At 38.3% G+C, this 23729-nt stretch overlaps 1 protein-coding gene across 6 annotated transcripts in view; it reads right to left on the bottom strand.

Annotated features, from left to right (window-relative positions):
• TCF4 (transcription factor 4) overlaps window positions 1-23729 on the bottom strand; it is a 413931-nt gene that overhangs the window by 245097 nt on the left and 145105 nt on the right. For all 6 annotated transcript variants that reach the window (XM_029059030.2, XM_016226204.3, XM_029059033.2 and 3 more), the window contains 2 exons: window positions 14629-14690; window positions 11794-11890 (listed from right to left, as the gene is read on the bottom strand). In XM_029059030.2, the coding sequence (XP_028914863.1) occupies window positions 11794-11890; window positions 14629-14690 (159 nt within the window). The remainder of the gene's footprint in view (window positions 1-11793; window positions 11891-14628; window positions 14691-23729) is intronic.

The following is a 23729-nucleotide window of genomic DNA, read 5'->3' on the forward strand; positions in this document are numbered from 1 at the left end:
ATAACTATGCTGCACTATAGTAAACTCCTGATAAACAGGGAGTCTTCATACCAACTCTGTTCTATTGTACTTTCCCTAGTGCTTAGCTCTGCACACTGTAAGCACTTAATACATATGATTGATTAGCCAAACTTGGGGGAATAAATTACAGTGTACTAATTCTTCTGAATTTTATAACTCACATATATGATAAACCTCCAGCAGAATTACCCAAATCATGGCCTTGAGCATCACTTACTTATCTATATACTGAAGCAGCATGGCTCAGTGGAAAGAGCCTGGGCTTCGGAGTCAGAGGTCACGAGTTCGACTCCCGGATCTGCCACTTGTCAGCTGTGTGACTGTGGGCAAATCACTTCACTTCTCTGTGCCTCAGTTATTCATTCATTCAATCAATAGTATTTATTAAGCACTTACTATGTGCAGAGCACTGTACTAAGCGCTTGGAATGAACAAGTCGGCAACAGATATAGACAGTCCCTGCCGTTTGACGGGTTTACAGTCTAATCGGGGGAGATGGACAGACAAGAACAATGGCAATAAATAGAGTCAAGGGGAAGAACATCTCATAAAAACAATGGCAACTAAATAGAATCAAGGCGATGTACATTTCATTAACAAAATAAATATGGTAATGGAAATATATACAGTTGAGCGGACGAGTACAGTGCTGAGGGGATGGGAAGGGAGGGGGGAGGAGCAGAGGGAAAGGGAAAGGAGGGAAAGAAGTTAACTCATCTGTAAAATGGGGATTGACTGTGAGCCTCACGTGGGACAACCTGATTACCCTGTATCTCCCCCAGCGCTTAGAACAGTGCTCTGCACATAGTAAGCACTTAACAAATACCAACATTATTATTATATCTACAGCAGATGATCAGCAGCATAACTTTATTACCATCGTTCTTGCCTGTCCGTCTCCCCCCATTAGACTGTAAGCCCGTCAAACGGCAGGGACTGTCTCTATCTGTTGCCGACTTGTTCATTCCAAGCGCTTAGTACAGTGCTCTGCACATAGTAAGCGCTCAATAAATACTATTGAATGAATGAATGAAAAAATAAAGGAGACTTACACAAATTTAATACAAGAAACAAGCTGAAGGAGTTTTTCAAGTGCTCTTTTTTTCCTAACCCCACAAAAATGGAAGAAATATTATACTGGAGTGTACCAATCTCTTAACCAGTCCAGCAATCCATCTCCAGTGTGACACAAAGAACCATTTGAAGGAACTTGGATAGCTTCCACTATACATGCCTAAAACATAGACATTTTTACACTTTTGTCTCAGTGACATGTAATATAAAATATCCAACCTTTATTTAGCCTTTTGAAATTGCTGATTTTCCTTTCTCTCATCCTTCCTTATTCCCCTATATGAGAGCTAACCTGGACCTATCATCCAAAAATCTATTAAAATCCTAACTCTAGTAATACTTATGACCTGTACAACTTCCTGTGCTTATCCCTTCCTTCTAATGAATATCACCAATAGGTGCCCCATAGTCCTGCTACTACCAGATATGATGAAATCATAATCTTGTGTCTGTTACATTCACCTCTTTATACAAATTTTTATCGGTCATCTCTTTTTTCCAAAAATTCTCACTGCATCATTGTGTATAAGCTGTTCCCTGATCAGATTGTGGGGCCTACCAGCCAGGGGAGAAGTTGACAACCCCTCCCCAACAATGACATCCAGTGGCCCTGCTCAAGCCTGGAAATGATGCAAATACCAAGAGCAGCATGAGGGTGTCTCGACAGTACACCGGGAAAGTCACCATCATGGCTGTGACTGTTTCTATCACAGTCATCATATTTATTATCCTTGTGTCATATTTTCTTTTCATATTTTCTCATGTCTGCTGTATCCCACATCACCCCTACCCTTAGAGTGTGAACCCCTTGGAGATCAGGGACTATAGCTATATTTTACCCATCTTCTTCTTCCCCCAATGATTAGTAAGTGCAGTGCCTTGCACACAGTAGTCATTCATATATTATTAGTCGTAAATACCTCCCAATCTCTTTAGTTGCACTTCTCTTCACTTTTTTTAAACCATTAATGGAATTTACTGAGTGCTTACTGTGTGCATAGGACCATGCTAAACACTTCAGAAAGTACAGAACAAGATAGTACACTCAATCCCTGCCCACAAGGAGTTTATAGTCTAGAGAAAAGCTGACCTCCTCCATAAGAACTGCTCACGGTTTCCAGGTGCACATATACCATTCAATTTCATTCAGTGACAAATCCATGCTTTCTGTTTTGCGCTTGATACCCATCTTGCTAATGCCTTTTCTACAATTCTTTTGATTTGAATACCCATTTTAATTAGCTTCCTCAATAAGAAAGTATTCTATGATGGTTTTTCACACTGTAAAAACTAAGCTGAGAGCTGAAAGGTGGTCAGTCTAACACCATAACTTGTTTTGAATGTGCCTTGCAATTTTATCAGCATCTACTGATATATGTCTCAGTGCAAGAAAAGGTAAGTTTTATTTTAACATGAATCTGAGACTATAAATTATTTTTGCTTTTGTTTTCCATCAAGGAATAGAAATATTAAAATAAAACAATCCTGTTGACCAAAGCAGAAATGATAATGCACTCAGTTCTTCTCTAACACAGATGTCATGTTTTTGACTGAACTCAATGTTGAGGAAAAATTGCATTATCATATGTGCACCTTGACTAGCAAACATAGGCACACATTTCAAAAGCCCTCCTTTCACCTACTCCCTCTCCCTTCTGCGTTGCCCTGACTTGCTCCCTTCATTCATCTTCCCTTCCACCCCCACAGCACTTTATGTACATATGTGTAATTTATTTATTTACATTACTGTATGTCTCCCCCTCTAGGCTTTAAGCTCATTGTGGGTAGGGAATGTAACTGTTCTACTGTTATATTGTACTCTCCCAATGCTTAATACAGTGCTCAGTAAATATGATTAACTGATTGACTGACACAGCTATTTCTTCACACACAGCATTCTATAGATGAGCGTTTCTGGGAGAACATTTCCTAATTTGCTGATGATATTCAGTTGAAATCACAATGCACTCATAATAAAATAATTGAATATAGTTTCAGTGTATATGGCTAGGTGAGAAATAAACCACTTTTAAGTTTAAGGTTCAGAAATCTGAACTTTCTGAACGCTAGTGTTGAATAGAGCATGCTTGGTATGGCTATAAGTACAAGAAATACACATGATATGAGAAATATGGAAAGCAGCATAGAGTAGTGGATAGAACACAGATCTGGGAGTCAGAAAGTCATGGGTTCTAATCCATCCGAAGAAGGAAAGGGGTTGGGGGACTTAGTGAGGGAAGGCCTCAGGCCTCTTGGAGGAGATACGCGTAGTAAGAGTAAGCACTTAATTCCATAATTATTAAAAGTCCATAATTATTAAAAGGTTATGAAAGCATACAGGGTAAGCCAAGAAGTGAGATATATTTAGACCAATAATGATGATTATAATAATAATTAATGTACTTGTTAAGCATTCACTATGTGTCAAGCACTATACTAAGCACTAGGGTAGATACAAGATAATCAGGTCAGACACAGTCCCTGTCTCTCATTGAGCTGACAGTCTAAGTAGGAGAGAGAACATAAATGGAATTCTCATTTTATCTATGAGAAAAGAGACACAGAGGGGCTAAGTGACTTGCCCAAGGTCACACAAGCAAGCAGGTCCCAGGTCCTCTGTCTCAGTAACAAGTGCCTTTCACTAGGTCATAAAGCTTTCTCTATTTAATATGTGAACAGAAAGAAAAAGAATCATTGTTGTTACAAGGAAATTTCCCTGAAATTGGACAACTTCAGACCCTGAAAATTTAGCAAACCAAAGACCACTAATAGGTTTTTGTTCTGAGCATCCACACTTGTTTGGGTTTTAAAATGTTAGTATTGGAAAAGAGCAGGAATGAACTCCAGAAAATCAAAAAGAAAAATAATCACAAAAATCATAAAGTGTTTAATTTTTTTCTGTTTCTCAAACACTACCTAGAAATAAACTGTGACACATCATGCCATTATAACTTCAAACTTCAACCACTTGGGAGTGTGATTAGACAAAATGCATAAATATAGTGATTTACTAGTTATTCTAAATATATTAAGCTTTCTTATATCACAATCCACCTCCAAAAACATCCCGTAGATGTTAAGGAGCAAATCTAATATCGCTATAGTTCACATCATTCGTCAGAAAGCTAGTCTAAAATTAGTTTCCACATGTTAGTTGATTTTCATTTTCCCTACAAATATTTGAATATATTCTTGCTAACCATCATTATTCCACGTCACACCAATCAATATTTTCTTTTTTTTAATTTTTCTATCTGAAAAAAATCTTGGAAATGCTAATTATTTTAGCACAGAAAAAAAGTTCATATTAGTGGTCATTCTTTTCTTTTTTTGGTGTTCAATTCACTTTGATAATTCTTTGAACCGGCATTTTCCATTTTCAACTTATTTGTACCTAGAGATGAGTGAATGAAGATGCTGTCTTTCTATTAGTATCAACTCAGGTTGGGCTATAGACAAGACAGTTCTGAGATAATTCCTTTTTGGAGAATTACTAGTGGGATATTGAAAGCATTTCTGGTATCTTAACCTTGCGTTAAATTCATGGTAGCCAACATGCCCTCTTAAACAAAAATAAACATTCCTGCCGGGCAACAATGAACCACAACTGGACCCCAGTGACCAAATCAAACTATTAACCACTAACCCATAGGAAATTAAAGACATCCTCTAAAGCAAGAGATTCCTTCTTAACTTTCTGAAACCTCAATGTGGTCCTAATAGTGAAATGTTCAATTAATAATGTTGATATTTGTTAAGCGTTTACTATGTACCAAGCACTGTTCTAAGCACTGGGGGAGATACAGGGTAATCAGGTTGTCCCATGAGGCTCAGAGTCTTAATCCCCATTTTACAGTTGAGGTAACTGAGGCACCGAGAAGTTAAGTGACTTGCCCAAAGTCACACAGCTGACAGGTGGTGGAGCTGGGATTTGAATCCACGACCTCTGACTCCTAAGCCTGTGCTCTTTCCACTAAGCCACGCTGCTTCTCAATTTAGATGGTGGGGTTTTAAAAGTACTTCAGGATAAGAACAATTTACTCAGGGGACTCAGTACCGCACAAGAATGTACCTTGTAGCAAAAGAGCTAAGGTTGAACTGAACTGTGCACAGCTGAAAGAATGTACCACTTTTCATACTCTTCAGATACCTATATATGTACCTGAATTTACTAGACTGATGGATCATCATACTCATTTATTCTAGAACAAATCTAGGTAGCAATTAAAGCTCATACTACATACAGGAACAAAATGGGCTTTCAATTCATGGAAGTTACAGTTTAGCTGAATAGGTGATTTTCTATAGTGGCGAATTTTATTTCACTAATCTTCGGTACTAATTATAGCCTGAGGCAAGTATTCCAAAATTAACTCACTCCCTGACCAGCTATACTTTATAAAGAGTCAAGTTAAGATAAATACCCACTAACAACAGTTTAAAATGGATAAACTTACTATATACAAATGTTTCAGGTTCTTTACATATGTGGTTAACATGCATAAAGAAGATTCACTCAACTTGTTCCTGTTGTTCAAGCCTCTAAAGTGAGGATGCAACCTTCAGGAATTGCTACAGAACAAGAAGACAGCTGGCAGACTTTTTAAACAATTTTCTTAGGACTCAGGCGCAGTGTTTGATTGTTGTGGCTAGAACTTTTCTTTCTGCTCACCTGATTGTCCTTAACCAACCTGTTTCAAACTGCATCATGTGAGCCTCAGAGTTTTGCAATGCTTTATCCATACTACTCATATGGAGGAGGCATACTCCATGCCATTCATTATTGTCTCTGGTTTAAATTATTATTATTTAATGCTAAAGCTCAAATACGAGCATGTAGCTCATAGTTACACAAAGTGATGAATGAAACATAATGACTGTTGGAAAATAAATTTAACAAGGATAATTCAAGCCCTAGAAATATTTGCTACTTCTTCAACAAGAGGTTTGGGGTTTTTTGTTTGTGTGTGAATTTCCTAGACAATTGTTTTAGCTTTCTACTTCACTAGGTCTACCTACACTCTGCTGAAGAAAACTGAAAGGCAATTAAATTCCTTTCAGATGAGATTTTAAAGCCCCAAGCCCCTATGACTGTTATAAGGTGTGTTTTTATAAAAAGTGGGCTCAGTCACCAGGCACGAGTACAGTTATCTGCACTCAGTAGCCGCTCAGTAAATACTACTGACTTAATTAAGGACACAAACACTATTACTATAGAATTTATTAAGTGCCAGGCACTGTACTATAAAAACTGTGGTATATATGGGCTAATCAGATGGATCACAATCCTTGCTCCATTTGGGACTCACAATATAGAGGAGAGGGAAAACTCATATTTAGAGATGAATGATGAATGAATCACAGAGAAGTTAAGTGAATTGTCCAAGGTTGCCAGGCAGAGACAAGTTTAGAACTCAGGTCCTTTGAATACTAAGGTCTGTGTTCTTTCCACGACGCCATACTGGTTCTCAACTTCCCTTCTTCTCCACCATAACTTCTTTCAACATACTACGGTATGGTGAATGGAGCCACCCAAGTACTCATATTACTAGATGCTAGCATTATAGATTAACGCTAATAGAAGGAAGATGATACTGAGTGGCATTTTCTTAACCTTACCATTTTCTAGAAATTTGGGATGGAACCATAAATGAGTGTTTCTTTTCAGACTGAACCCTAACAGACACAGAATAACAAAAAAATGAGCTGGCTTATGAAGGATGCTAAATGTGGCATCAGGGAATTCTAAGTTCTTGAGTAAGTACCCTTCCCCTGCCCATATTTCTGCCCATAAATGAATTCCTTAAGTATCATACATGCTAAACAATATTTTGTATAAACAAAAAAGCGCTCCCAAATGAAAAAATCAAATTAAGAAAGTATATATTTTACCTCCAAAGTGTAAACTGCAAAAACACTCTACTCAAAGAAAAAGCAGGTCAGCTACAGTTAATAATTCTGTCCCATAAAATTAGTGTCACATTTCTGGAATTGATGTTTCATTCAGTCACTACCTTGATTGAATGAACATAAGAGAGACCGGTCCAATAAAATGAGTGATTTACTTCTGATGACAGAGTTCCTACCACAAAGTGACATCACTGGAAGAACCCAGCCTTTCAAATGTAAAGAAAACCTACTTAGTTTTAACAAGAACCAGCTACAGATCAGAGAGCAGATGTTGGAACAGTGTCAAGAGCCTAGAGTATGGCCTATTTTCTTTCTGCATGGAAACTCCTGAACGAGCCATAATACGGGATATGGCAAGAGCCCTATAGAATACGTACCATACTGTCTACGAGTCCAACATCTCAGCACAACCACTGCTGATTTTTCCAAAATTTAACTTTAATCAGAATAAAACAAAATGCTAATGATTTACTGAAAGATGTCTCAGTTTCAAGTGTCTCTAAATCAGTTGGCAAATTTTAGTAGTTAGTGTTTTCCTTAATTAAGTGCACAAGTTCATTTGGACCTGAGAAGAAGTTTGAGATATTGGATAATTTGACAGATAAGAGTTTAATCAATTTTAAATGTTAAAGATTCTAACATGTACTTTTTTCCAAATACTTGTAAGTCTCCATTTCTTAGGGTTACTGCTTGGACCTAAGCCTGACACTGCTCTGTTAACATCAAATTAACCATTAAGTCTGAACATAATCATTTTTTGTGCAAAAATCTGCTTGAGGTAGAAAATGTAGCAGGTTGTTAACAATGAGCCATGTTTCAGAGTAGACAACCTATGGACAGAAAGGGTCTTTCATTAAGAACAGTAGGTGGGAGAGCTGTGGGTATAATACTGCTTCCTATTGCGATGCTGTATAACGTCTGGACCTCCATATTTAAGAATTTAATGGGGAAGAGGGAGGACATGAGAAGAGAATTTAGCTGGCCTGATTTTCAAGCTTAAACCACTAACTGCAAACTGAAAGAAGTCAGCTGTGGGGCAACTTAACTTTTAAAAACACAGTTCGGTTTAATCCTTTAGTATGTACAGAGAATTTTTCAAAAATTGGTAAAGCATACATTTCTTAATGGTTCATTCTTTGTTCATTTTTATTTCTAATAATGTTCTTTATTGCTTTTACGTGAAAACATTTTTGAAATGAGATACATATACAAATATATTGTCTTTTGATAATTCTGCCTAAATGTGTTAGTCATTGCTTGATTTTATCCAATTACACAGCTATTTCTTAGAAATAAAAGTTCTTTTGAGAAGAATAAACTTTTTTTCTGACTATTTAAGTTGAAGAGGTTATTATTTTTCTTTTATAAAGTTAAAACCACACATTCATATATACATCCTATCACTGAAGAGATCTTAATCACCAAAGGTTGAAACTTTAGCCAAACAGATCAAATATAGGATGCAGTGTCGAACAAAATCCATTTTAAACATCTAAACTGAGTGTCATGAACAGAAGGTGTCCGAATTTCTATGCTTTAATTACATTATTATTTTGTAATCACTTGAAAATGATGATGAGGGAAATGGCATAGCTTAATGAAAGAGGATATGTGGATTCTAGTTTTAGTTATGCCACCGGTCTACAGTGCGATGGTGAGTAAATTCATTCACTGATTCATTCATTCATTCACATTTTTTGAGCGCTTACTGTGTGCAAAGCCCTGTACTAAGAACTTGAGAGCGTAATAATGATGATAATAATAATAATGGTATTTGTTAAACACTTACCATGTGCCAAGCACTGTTCTAGGAGCTGAGGTTGTCCACGTGGGACTCATAAGCTTCATCCCCATTTTACAGGGGAGGTAACTGAGGCACAGAGAAGTGAAGTGACTTTCCCAAAGTCACACAGCTGACAAGTGTGGCTCAGTGGAAAGAGCCCGGGCTTGGGAGTCAGAGGTCATGAGTTCAAATCCCGGCTCTGCCACTTGTCAGCTGTGTGACTGTGGGCAAGTCATCGTGGCTCAGTGGAAAGAGCCCGGGCTTTGGAGTCGGAGGTCATGGGTTCGAATCCCGACTCTGCCATCTGTCAGCTGTGTGACTGTGGGCAAGTCACTTAACTTCTCTGTGCCTCAGTTACCTTATCTAGAAAATGGGGATTAAGACCGTGAGCCCTACGTGGGACAACCTGATTCCCCTGTGTCTACCCCAGCGCTTAGAACAGTGCTCGGCACATAGTAAGCGCTTAACAAATACCAACATTATTATTATTAAGTGGCAGAGGCGGGATTCGAAGCCACCACCTCTGACTCCCAAGCCCGGGCTCTTTTCACTAAGCCATGCTGCTTCTCCTACAATACAACAACAAACAGACACATCCCCTGCCCACAAGAGCTTACAGTCAGGGGGTGGGAGACAGACAATAACATAAGTAAATTACAGGTATGTTTATAAGTGCTGGGGGGGCAGGGAGGGGGAAACAACATAGGCAGCAGGGCAGGACCACAAAGAAGGGAAGCTAATGGGGACTTAGGGTAGGCCTCAGGCCTCTTGGAGGAGATGGCGGGGGGGGGGGGGGGGGGGGGGGGGGGGGGGGGGGGGGAGAGTATTTGTCTGTTCGATTTGAGGAGAGGGCTAGTGTATACGTACACTAACAGAAAAAGGATACTTCAGAGTTAAAGCTACTCACTTACTTAAAAGCCTGACTCAATAACTTTGTTTGATTGGCAGGTCTAGTAGAGAGGTCTTCATTTAACAAAGCTGAGAAATTACAACTATTATTTTTGAATACTCAATTATTTTGACAAGGATCACTTGCCAGTAATAATTAAGCCACTTGTCAGCTGTGTGACTGTGGGCAAGTCACTTAACTTCTCTGTGCCTCAATTCCCTCATCTGTAAAATGGGGATTAACTATGAGCCTCCTGATTACCTGTATCTACCCCAGAGCTAAGAACAGTGCTCTGTATATAGTAAGCGCTTAACAAATACCAACAATATTATTATTATTATTAAGGTAGGCAACTATGGGTACTTTCCAATACTTATAAATGGCTTTTCTCAGCTAAGGGAATGCTGTTAAACCATATGAGAATGAAGGCAAAATTATTTTAATAAACTTACAGGTCCTAAATGTCACAAGTGCTAATGGCCCACCACAGACCACAATTTAAAGTTTTATCCTCTACCCATGTGATCAAGTCCCTGTCTGCCCTAATATAGCTGTGACAAAGACACAGGGCATCCATGGGCCACAGACATCTTTGTAGGGGAGGAGGTGGGTTCCCGCAAGGTCCAGAAGGGTTCTGGAGCAATTTCACCTCTGCGGTAATTTTGTGCATGTGCAGCTGTCCCTGACGAGTGCTAGTACTATCATATATGTGCAAAACGTCATGATTGCATAACAGTACCCCTCCCATCACAGTGAGCCTTTTCTCCTGATCCAAACAACCCGAGAGAGATAACAGAAATGAAAGGTGCAGGGATCTCTGAAGTAAAAACTGGGATCAGCAGTCTATTTTGCTGGAAATGGCAGCAAAAGGTAAATACAGTGGGACAGAATGCAGTCTAAATTCTTTGACTGGTTTGTAAATTCCTCAAGGGCAGGGATTAAGCCATTTACTTCCAGTGTATGTTCCCAAGAGCCTCGAGCCATGTTCTGCATACAGTAGGTGCTTAATAAATGTTGCCAGTGATGATGGCTAATCAACAGGAAAGAAACAATAATGAAAATGGCCTACTCCAGTCCAAACTTGAAGGAAAGCAGCAGCCTTTTAAGCCCGCTAAACATATTATTAGGTATTTTTCTAACCCCTTTAATGAAAATGCACTTGTATTAGACTTTATGATTTGAAAGAACTACTAAAATGGGTTGCTTCTTTTTCTTCTGCCATGAAAATAAATGAGCGTATTTATCACTTTGACTCCATCTATATTAACATTTCAAAATGCCTTGTTGGATTATTGAACTACTTTAATCTTTCTCATTGTTCGAATGGTAGTTTCAGTCAAATTTTAGGGGACTGACATTATGTGAACCTTACAAGAAAAATTACCTTTCCAATGTAGACCTTATTTAATCTAACTATTCTCCCTTACTGGCCCCAAAGTATAATGAAAACACTTTACTGTTGCCAAATCTGGGTGCTGAATCAGATGGGTAGGTGGAGCTAAAAACAAGTATTTTTCACCACTCAATTCAAAGTATTGCAGTGAATTAGCTTATGACCTAGAGCAGAGGGGTCTAGCTTTCAGGTATATGCTTTATTCTTTCATGTACAGGCAGGATATAGGGTGCTATCGCTCCAGGCCTTCTGGGTGGAGGAAGCACCTCCAACCACATGGGCCCAAGAAGGGAAAGACCAGCCCTACCCCGTAGCTTCTTGCTCATCACCAGTGCCCAACTCAACCTACCATTCAAAGCCAATGCTGCTGCCTTCACTCCCCCCCAACTCCCTCTAGAAGGCTGGTTCACCATTTGGGTTAAATAATTCTTCTTTTTTGATTTGCATCTCTCAGCCATATAACCAACAATGCTCTCCTCCACTCCCTCCAACTTCCTCTAAAAAGCATTTTCACCATTTTGGTTAAAGGATTTTTTTTTAATCTGCAGGTCTCCGTCATAAGGTGATTGTGGTCTGGGGCTCTTCGGTTCATGAGATTTTGTCACCCAGGACCTAGACCCTAGAAGTGATACCTTTTGTAAATGCATTTCTTTTTTAAATATCATACACCACCAGAATTTAGAACATCATATTTAATGTTAAAAAAGTAATATAGTCTCTTACTTTGTATTCTGGAATTGACAAAAGGAGGAGAGAGATTGTCATGTGACCCCAGGTCCCTGTTTGTCATGTGATCATAATGAGTCCCATCTCCATAGTTCTGTGAATAAAATGTCAGTAAAAATTAGAAGACAAATTCCAAGAAGAACATGTAAATGCAGATGAATCTTCTTTTCAACCTCCCCCTCTTTAACTCTTCTCCAGGGAACACATAACAGTAAACTATCTGCTATTTATTCCTATAGATTTTGGTGAGTAGACATTTACTTGAAGCTCTTCTCAAATATTTGTTCCATATGCAATTAGCACATGTCATTGAATATGCTAGAAGCAGCAAGACATGTCAGTCAAAAGGTAAGCATTTCTGTTTTTATACTCACTGTATTTCCAAATGCAAATTATACAAAGAACTGAAGCATAAAAAAACTTAAGTCTGAATTATCCATCTAGTTCACATAAAAATATCTTTAGCCAGAAAAAGCCGGATAAAGACTAAAGAGTATGTCTCAATTATCTGGTATTTATATTAGCATTTACAGTTATAAAGAATTATAAAGAAATTGAATTACTTATACAGTACATATTAGTAGAAAAGTGTTGGCTTTCAGATTGCAGACAATGTTGCTGAAGGTGAGATGGCATACCCACGACCATCTTTGAGAGAGCATTTTTTGAACAACTGCACATTTTTTCTTCAAAAATACAGTAATGCATCTTGTCTGGCCCCTTGTGCCTCAGATAAACACTGCTCAGACACTGATGACAAAGAGGTGAAAGTATGATTTCTTTTGTTTTGTTTTTTACCACTAGCTGGGCACGCTCACGTTATTGTTTCTCTAATGGTGATGATTTCGTGCTGGTCCATCCACACTCTCTCACCCTATCCTCCTGTGTCCACTGACATGAACTGTGAAGAGGCTTGTAGGGAGAATGAGTGCATTCTGAGGTCAAAAATTGTACACTATATTTGAGGAGGTTATTTGTTGTCACCATTTTTCTGAGAAACCATATAAACACTTCCATTTAAAAAAAATGAAGGTCTTGAATCAAGTAAGACTTAACATGCGCGAGTGCTAGTGTGTTAGATGAAGTTAGGCAACCGAATGTTTTTTCCCTTCCACCAAGATGGTTCAAATTCAGTCCTTACATAATGTAGAAAGTGACAAAAAATAATTCTGCTCAACTGGTTCTGCTGTCCTGAAAGTCTAAGTTAAATTTACTTGGAGGTGTCAGTTGTCAAGTTAGCCAAAGGACAGAATCTTCCCACAAGGAAAAAAAATGGACGATGTGAGAACAATAAAAAAGCATTTCACCACACTCAAGAGAAGTCCCAGTCAGCAAAAACTTATTCTACTCTGCTTTGAACTCCCTATATTTAAAACTGATTTTTAAAATTATGCTTTCTGTTTACCTAAAAACTTTAAAAATATCTGAAAAGTGATATTAACTCAGAATCATTCTCTACGTAAGAAGTTTGTGTTGTTCTTTCAATAAAAATACAATGTTTTCTTCCTCTAGTTGAGGAAACAATTCTGAAGCTAATGGCAAGTGATATTAATTCAGAATCATTCTCAACGTAAGAAGTTTGCATTGTTCTTTCAATACAGTTTTTTGCTCTACTTGAGGAAATAATTCTGAAACTAATGGCAAACTAGGATAGTTCTTTCTCAGTGAGATGGTAAAAAATGGAGAGTTCTGGTGTATACAAAGTATACAAAAGTATAAAGCCACAAGAACTCTAGTAAATACGAATAATCCCCATGTTAGGGAGCAGTTCAGTAATCTTCTCTTACTGTCAAAGAGGAAAGAATTTAACTTCTTCAAGTGCTAAGTGTAAAATGAGGAGGAGGAAAAATTTACTCAACCCATCCATATAATGCATTAGAATGTCAAACTCGACAGCTGGTGTAAAAGCTTGACAAACTTACTTACTTGAGTATCCCTTCTGTACTTTTAAGATTAAAGTTGGGATCTCATACCCAACAGATCGGTAGAAATGTGTATAGCCACATCCCCCATGATTTTCTGAACCTTCGGATTTTGACATATCATGATTTCTTGATGCCAAAACAGAGAGACTCAATTACAGGAGGGCATCTATAACCAATGCTTCTGGCCCTTCACTCAAAAGTAAATGTCTCAGCACCGTATGTCAATTATTTTCTTCAAGGACTGTAAGTCAGCTCCAAATTCATTACCGTGGGAAGTTGTGCGGTTGATTTTTTTTTTCATGGTTTAGTTGAGGGGTGGACTTCTGTGAACACAGCTTTGACATTATGGAACCAACTGAGACTCAGTAGGAATCAGTGAAAAGAAGTCAAGCTAAAGCTGAGACCATTGAAACTGTATCATAAATGTCTCCAGTAGGCAGTCAACTATAATGAACAGGAAAAAAACCTTAACAGGGAAACAGTGCAACAGCAATTTTGGGATAAAAACACTTTCCATATTTGGGTGATCTCAAATATAACGGTCTGGGTGGTGTCTACACTAGCTATGTTATCGCCGCCTCCTCTCTGCTTCCCAAAATGCCACTGCTATTCTGAAATTATTAAAAATGCTCTGGCTTTCAAAAATCATCTTCTATTGTACTGGGTCCTTAGTTGGCAGTAACAGAATGAAAGTTCTTGACATGGGTTAGGGAGAATGGAGCAGGTGTCAAATTCAACAGCATGATCAGATAAGAGAGTGAAAAAAAGCAATTTCAAAGAACCAATCTACAACCACCTTAGCATGTCCCTAATTCTAAGCAATCAGGTGTGGGCAGTACATGCTGGGCTGGTCCATTTTCATTCTCAGGAAGTATGGCTGTGGGAGAGAGAGATTAGATAAACTTACCCTGGATGGACTGGGGTGTCCTCCATTTCCCCAGGACCCTGAGCTAGTTCTGTCTTCTACATCTAGGGACAAGAAGAAAGTTCTTTAGGCTTTATTGCAGTAAGTCTTTCCTTTTGTATATGTGCTTTTAAATTAATATTTCAAATTAATCTCCTGTTGCCTTTAATTAAGAATCCGGCACAAGGCTACTACGATGAGAGTGGCTTCTGACCCAACCACTTAAATTAACTCATTTAAATTCACAGCATAAATGAACTGGACCCTCAGGAATCAGAGGTTTGAACATAAAAATTACTTCTATCCTTCCATTCTTTAAGACTCAAAAAATACTTTAGCATATAACCACACTTAAAGTTTTATCAAAATCCTTTGTCCAAATATAAAAAATGCCTTTGCAGCAAACTTATAATTTTAAAAAATGCAGAAGTAAATACGTTTAGGCGATTTGGGATGTAAGCTACCCATGAGGTAAATATATACACAAGCCACAACACTTTCTAGTTCCACTTTCACATTTCTTGCCCTCCATCTGATACTTACCACCACAAAAGTCTCTCTATACACTCATGCATCACAAAATAGCAAACAAACTGAGCTAAGGTCAGAAGTAGAATTTAAAAACTCCAGGTACTAATTCTATTTCTGCCAGTGACCTCTGGGTGAAATTTAGCATGCCTGAACCTGAGTGCCCTAATCTACCCAAAGTGCTTTGAAATCCAAAAATGAAAGGCACTCTCAAATTACAAAGAAATAGTTCTGTAAATCGAAGGAAAAGAAAAAGACATATGAACTACTAGAGAGAGAGATGAAACACTGCGATGGTTTTAAACTCTGATGTCAGAGGACTATCTCGACCACAGCCATTAAAAACTAAGAAGCTCGATTGAGAGACACAAAAATGCTTAGCAGAGTAATTTAACCAGCACATAAGGATGTTGAAAGACTCAGTTAATTAATATTTAGAAATAGCCTTGAGATCTTTGATGAAAGGACCTTTTTAAGTGCAATGTTTTACTGTTATATTATTCATTATAAATTTATGGTGGAAACAGACGGCCATCACAAATTTCCTCTGACAGAATCCGAGGAGGAGGTGTGAAACTTTGGTTCAAGGGATCTAATACCATATACTGTGTTTCCCAAGCAGCCTCAAGCTATTTGCTCCCATTCCTCCAAGGCATCCAGAGGAATTCATATTTTCAAAGGGCTACCTTTGAAAATAGGGCTGAAGTAGCCCACTAACCAACCTCCTGTAAATCACAATAATATCATTGATGCATTATTAGAATATGGTTAGACTGCAAGATGCTTTGATATTTCACAAGAAGTGATCAAACTTTTATTAAAGAGAATTACAGAACTTCTATTACCACTCTTTAAAAATTTGAGTTATACATTTCTGTATTTGATACGGGTTGGCGGACACAGCCTCGTGGCTTCAAAATGTATCCCAGTGGCAAGCAAATATCCCCCATGGAGAGTAAAAAATGACAAATTAAGAAAGGTTCTGTAACCATAGAGAAAGAGCTTCTTCATTTAAATCAAGTGGCCAGGCGTGAATTTCTTCATTTCACCAAACCAACTGGAAAGTAATTTCCACCTCCCCGGGAATCAATTTACCAGTCACTGGTATTTATTGAGCACTGTACTAAGAGCATGGGAGATACAATTAAACAAGTGTTAGTAGAACTCTTTCCTGCCCACAATGAACTTACAGTCTAAAGAGGGAGACAGACATTACATATATAAATATATAAATAATTTATGGATAAGTGCAGAAGTGCTGGGGGGCTGGAGGGCTGGAAGGGGGGAACAAATGCCCAAAGTTTGTGGATCCAAGTGCACAGAGGCCAAAGAAAGGAGAAAAAATCAGGGAAAAGAGGGCTTATATGGGGAAACCTTCCAGGAATCTCATACTAATAGATGTGCACATTATGAACCATTCTAAATCACTCATAAAAAGAAAATATGTATAAATAACAGAACCATTCTTCTACTATTGGTATTCTGATTTCAGCTTAAAACAGTCAGTCTGGGTCATCTGAGAGTCTTGTATTCAATATGTTCTATGTTTATTCTATGTTTAAACTCAGAGCCCAAAGTAAAAAGAAAAAAAAAAGTAGAAATTTTAATTATCTGGGTTATGAAAGTAATGCATTAGCTATATTAACAAATATTATCTCAAGTTGTTAATTGTTTTTAAGCCATAAAAGAAGAGAATGAAAAATCCAAATAAAATAATGCCAGAAGGAAAGAAAGACTCTGGAAGAACAATATGGTTTCTAGTTCTGGTTCTTAGTTACACCCACTGTGTTCCAATTTATAGCAAGGATCTATGTTACAGTTATGCAAGGGTTCCTCACAAGCTCCTCCTGTCCACGTGAAACAGAAAAGACAGTGGTCAACGGACAGTAAGCTAAAATGCATCAAAACCTGAGAATTCCCCAATTGGGTATTTTCAAAAGTGAAAAATTAACTAAATAAAAATGCTGGAAATTGAACTTCTCAAGACAGGTTAAATACTGGCTGGATTCTTCCTCATACGGACATCCAGCTAATCACAGTGTGTTGCTCTTTCCTTATTGAATGCATTTTAGCCTTCTCGTTCAATTTCCTCTTCCATCTCTGTTCTTTCTGTAACTTCTCAACAATTCAGCACCTCTTTTTTCTGCCATTCTCTCAATTTACACAACATTTCTAATCACAGGTACAGACTTGATTAAAGAGAAGGACTCTTCCCAGTTAACTGTTTATATTAGGGAAAAACCCTTTTCCTTGACAAAAAAAATAAAGATTGTTCATTCATGAAAGCACAACATTTCACACTTGGAAAAAATACAGTCAGTCCTTAATCATCCATAGAAATGGAGACGTATCATTACTGAAATTCAAAGGATGCATCAATCGCATTTCAACAATTTGTTTCACTTCCCGCTTAATGGTGGTGCTAACAACCAGCAAACTTGCTTGCTTTGAGCAACAATCTGTTCCCAAAACACAGGTAAAATATAATGATAGCGAAGAGGTAAAATAGCCAACAACTAAACTCAAGAACCTCAATTATAGGATAAAAGATAAAACTAAACATAAACTGATAAAAAGATAAAGTTGTGAAGATGAGCTGTCCCTAGAATATAACGGACAAAAGAAAGATGGGTAAACAGAAACTTCATCCATCTTTCAGGGAAGAATCAAACTTGGATAAGGGTATGAGCAGTCACAGTGACACTGGAAAATAATACATGCTTTCACCCAATCTATCATATTTATTGAAAACTTACTATGTGCAGAGCACTAAGTGCTCGGAAGAGTACAATACAACAGAATTGGCAGACATTTTCCCTGCCCATAACAAGCCTACAGTCTAGCGGGGGAGATTTCGGTCTCCCACTCTAGACTGTAAACTCACAGTGGTAGGGAATGTGCTTACCAAATCTGTTGTACTGCACTCGTCCAATCACTTAGTACAGTGCTCTGCTCACAGTAATCACTCCAAAAATACCACTGATGTTGATGATGGAGCCTGAGCATACATTTCTCAAATTGGCCCATATCTACAGAGGCAAAGCAAAGTGGAGATTTTGTTTTTTCATGTCAATTGTTAATCGCCTGCTCTTTTCCAAGTGCTGGGGTAGATAAAAGATAATCAGTCTGAGAGAATTATATGAATAATTAACTAAAAAAAAAAGCCCAAGCGATAAGTGCAGGTGTGTGAAAATGCACAGGGATTGCTTTTCAATGTGGAGCCCAAGTGATATGTGCAGGTGTGTGAAAATGCACAGGGAATGTTTTGGAACGTGAAGCATCCGATTGTCGGAACAGAGAGAGGGATAGAAAAAGAGAGAGGAAAAAGAGAAAGACTTGATCTTGATATTCACAACACCTAAATACATATGACTCTACTTTCACATTCCCCCATCAGTAATTTAATTTAATGTCTGTCTCTCCCACTAGATTATGAGCTCTTTGTGGGCAAGAAATGTATCTACTGACTTTACCATATTTTTCACTCTTAGTACAGTGCTTGGCACACAGTAATTAATCGATAAGTGCCATGGATTGACCGATTGAAAGACAGAAAGATGCAGAGAGAACTTCATTTCCAGTGCTGAAACACATGTGGAGCCAATTCACAACATTACATGAGTCTTGATTCTCACCCATATGAAAGATAGCTCAGAGATATAGGTTCTGGGTACAATTCCGTCTGGAGAGGCCTTCCCTCTTAGAACAACTGCCACCAGTACTTGAATTTGCAAGTGGACAGTCATTTACCCAGCCTTTGAAATCTGCCCAAAATATCCTTAAGATATTGCTAAGCGCTAACTATGTACCAGGTACTTTACTAATCACTGGGTTGGATACAAGTAAATCAGGTTGGAAACGGCCCCTGACCTTCATTCATAATAGTAATGTTGGTATTTGTTAAGTGTTTACTATGTGCAGAGCACTGTTCTAAGCCCTCGGTAGATACAGGATAATCAGGTTGTCCCATGTGAGGCTCACAGTTAATCCCCATTTTACAGATGAGGTAACTGAGGCCCAGAGAAGTTAAGTGACTTGCCCACAGTCACACAGCTGACTAGTGGTAGAGCTGGGATTCGAACCCATGACCTCTGACTCCCAATCCCGGGCTCTTTCCACTGAGCCACACTGCATTCATTCATTCATTCGTATTTATTGAGCATGTACTGTGTGCAGAGCACTTCACTAAGAGCTTGGAAAGTATAATTTGGCAACAAATGAGCCCTGCTGAGGGCTCACAGTCTTAATCCCCGTTTCACAGATGAGGGACCGGAGGCCTAGAAAAGTGAAGTGACTTGCCCAAGGCCACATACCAGACAAGTGGTAGAGCTGGGATTAGAACTCAGCTCCTTTTGACTCCCAGGCCTGTGCTCTATCCACTATGCCATGCTGCTTCCTGTGATATCTAGCTCTGAAACCAAAATATTTGCAAACTCACTAAGCACATATACCCACCAATGAAAAACTACGATTGAGAAAAAGAACATTCCTACAAATCAGTCAATTAATGGTGTTTATTGTACACTTCTGGGTGCACAACACTGTACTAAACATTTGGGAGAGTACAACATAATTGGTAGGTATCCTCTGTGACCTAAAATAATTCACAATCTAGTAAAGATTTAGATAAATTCATCCCAGGAATATCAACTTTGAATGAGCTAATTATCATGGGTGATTTTCATGTGAGAGTTTGAAGTTTTGCCCTAATTTAGAAGAAATCTAAGGACCACATCGAACTGGCAGGCTTCAGAACAAGAGCCTACTTTCAGAATTCTGGGACAAATTATGAACTGCAGGAGTCATGGGCAGAAGAGAGGAATTCCTGGATTATGGTCTCAAAGACTTGTGATAATGTCATAACAGTCTGTTAGGTTGAAAAAGTAGTCAATGAGTATCATATTCTGATACCAGCTATTAGGGTCCTAACCACATCCACAAGCACGGCAGCATAGAATCTGACTGAACAATATTTGACACCCATCAAGACAGCAGACTCCCAGGAAATTGATTTTTGTTCATTTTATTTTCCTGCAGGAGGTGGATCTTGGAGATAGAGAGAAAAGGGGCAAAATGGTGGGAGGGAACTGAGACTGTGGAGTTCTTATCAGCCATCTGGCCTACATAGCTGGAAGTGTGAGCCCTTCTCCTCTTTCATCCTTTCAATAGTAATAATAATAATGACAGTATTTATTAAACACTTACTATGTGCCAAGCACTGTTCTAAGTGCTGGGATAGATGCAAAGTAATCAGGTTTTTCTACATGTGGCTCGCAGTCTTAATCCCCATTTTACATATGAGGTAACTGAGGCCTAGGGAAACGAAGTGACTTGTCCAGAGTCACGCAGCTGACAAGTGGAGCCAGGATTCGAACCCATGACCTCTGACGCCCAAGCCCATGCTCTTTCCACTAAGCTACACAGCTTCTTGTTCTTCCCACCTACTATTAATCCAGGCTTCATTTAAATCTGCTCTTTCCTTTCTCCATCCCTCAATTTGTTCATAATGATCAGTAGCCTTGACTTTAGAAGAGTTACTTGGTTTTAGTTTGACTTCAGGGGTTTTGAATTAGTATAATGCCTACTTAGATTCCATAAAGCACTCCTTTTTACCAATAGCAAGGGATATAGATTATATGCTCCATAAATCCATCCGTAAGCATACAATAGTTATACAAATGTTTGCTGATCAAGTGCCACTCTTTATATTAAGTGCCTCTCTTTTTACCTTTCACATCCCCCCCCCCAGCCGCACAACACTTATATTTGCATAATTTTATTTATATGTATTGATGTCACGGGCCCCAGCCTGTGAGCTCATTGTGGGCAGGGAATCTCACTGTTTATTGTTGCATTGTACTTTCCCAAGCATTTAGTATAGTGCCTGCACAGAATAAGCACTTAATAAATATGATAAAATGAAGGATTGAATTGTATCTTCGCCTTTCCACTTCTGCTTTTAGTATAGAATGTGTTATTCTCTGAGATTTTATGCTAGTTGTAAATCCTAATTTCAAAGAATAGTGGTTAAAAAAACTGTCTTTAGACTCAACAGGTCTACCACTCAGCTGATCCTTCATAAATTTTCAAGTTAAAAAATGTGTATTCACTTTCTACCAATGAGTATTACAGTGTTGGTTTTGGAGTAGAGAAGAACCATTTTTTTTTCCAAGCAGAGCAATCTGCCCTACTTCCCAAGTACTCATGTTACATGAAACATAAGTACAAACACTGAAGATGCAATTCATGACACTGCAATGTATATTCAATTCTGACATGATATATGTTTTCACTATACATTTTGGCTACAGTGCGATTATAGATTAATGTTGGTATTCGTTAAGCGCTTACTATGTGCAGAGCACTGTTCTAAGCACTGGGGTAGATACAAGGTAATCAGGTTCTCCCATGTAGGGCTCACAGTCTTCATCCCCATTTTACAGATGAGGGAACTGAGGCACAGAGAAGCTAAGTGACTTGCCCACAGTCACAAAGCTGACAAGTGGCAGAGCTGGGATTCGAACTCATGACCTCTGACTCCCAAGCCCTGGCTCTTTTCCACTGAGCCACACTGCTTCCCTGATTAGGGAATGTTTGCTCATCAGTATGAGCCTATCTGAACACAGCACTCTGCAGTGTCAGAAGAAGTGGTTTGGGTTCATGTGTCTGATGGTGGACCGGCAAAGGGTTACTTCACAAGAATGGGCTAACGTGCCCTGCTGTAAGAATGCAACCCCCTCAGTGTAGGAGATCTGGGTATATTAGTGACTTTCCCTTCTTGAGAAAGAATACTGTTTTTGCTTGAAAAGCCTTCTATATTCACAGACTGAGCTTTGAGAATGAAGTAGTTGTTCCTTCCTGGAAGGCAATGATATAATATTCTGGGGAGGAGAGTTCCTCTCTCAAATCCTTTACTCTCCCTAACAGACACTACTAAATATCCTTCACCCCATTACAGGAAACTCACAGACTGTGTGCATCTGTGTCTCCAAATAATTCCTAGTCCAGGAAGAATCGTTGTCTGGACCTTCAACACAAACTGAGATGGCATATGCTGTCCATCATTGCCAGATGAATCTAGAGTTCAAAATACTTCATCAGCAAAGAGAGTGCTAAGGATGTGCACAGTGTTATTAGCATCGACTATAATAAAAGCTCTTAGGGTACAGTATTTTCATGTTAAACTCTGAATAATAATTTCCCTTAGTTAGGCCTTTGAGAGCAACAATATGTCCACTTAGTCTACCATACTTCTCCAAGTACTTAGCACAGTGTTCTGCACATGGGAAGCACTCAGTAAATATCGCTGAATGAGGATGAGAAAAATAACACAAGTAATAATGATAATGGAAGTCTCAGGCTTTGTACCTATGTTCATTCCAGTATAAAGAGAATATATAATAACATGTGGGGTATATAAGTAAGGGAGGATAGTTCCATAAAGGAAAATCCAATTTTATTCACATCTCTGAAATTCAAATGAAACCACCCTGGGATGTCTCTTTCCCATTATCCTAACACTGACAATGGCAACAGGATATTTAGAGAAAGGTATTCAAAGAAGAATATGAGAAGTGGATTGGTTTCCCATTAGTAAAGGTGTAAGACAAGGATGTATCTTATCACCTTATTTGTTCATCCTTTATACCGAATGCATAATGAGAGAAGCCAGATTGGATGAAGACAAATGAGTAAGGATTGGAGGAAGGAATATAAACAAACTACGTTAAGCAAGCTTACTAACAGAAAGTGAAGAAAGATTTGAAGCATTTATTTATTAAAAGTTAAGGAACAGAGCAAAAAGATAGGCCTACAATTGAATGTCAAGAAAACAAAGATCATGACAACTGGAAGTTTTAAAACATTTGTAGTAGATGGAGAGAAGATTAAAATAGTAGACAATTTTTCTCTCCTGGGATCAATAATCAATATAAAGGAACAAAGTAGTCAAGAAATATGCCAAAGATTAATGTTAGCTGATGTAAAAATTACCACAAAACTACAAATTATCAATTCTATGGTGTTTCCAGTGACAATGTATGGATCTGAAAGCTGGTCAGTGAAAAAACAGGATAGAAAGAGCATCGATTTTTTTGAAATGTGTTGGAGAAGGCTTTTGGGAATACCACGGACTGCCCGAAAAACAAACAAATGGATTTTGGAGCAAATTAAGCCAAAGTGATCTTTGGAAGGCCAAATGACTTGACTTAGATTAACATATTTTGGACACATAATCAGGAGGACTAATTCTCTAGAAAAGACACTAATGCTGGAGAAAGTCCAGGGAAAACATGGAAAAGGCAGACCAGCAATTAGATGGATAGAAACCATAACAATAATGGAAGAACCATTCGAAAAGTTACAGATTATGGCAGAAGACAATACATTCTGGGAAAAATAAATCCACAGAGTCACTATGTATCGGAAACGACTTGACGGCACTTGATAATAACAATATTAAAACAAGATACTATGAAAGGTGAAATTCACCTGGGGGTGCATGTGTATGCCATAAAAAGCCAATGAGGGAAGCACAATCAATCAATAAATGGTTTTTACTGGATGCTATGTGCAGA

The sequence above is a fragment of the Ornithorhynchus anatinus genome, chromosome 3, assembly GCF_004115215.2.
Source record: "Ornithorhynchus anatinus isolate Pmale09 chromosome 3, mOrnAna1.pri.v4, whole genome shotgun sequence".
Lineage (NCBI taxonomy): Eukaryota > Metazoa > Chordata > Mammalia > Monotremata > Ornithorhynchidae > Ornithorhynchus > Ornithorhynchus anatinus.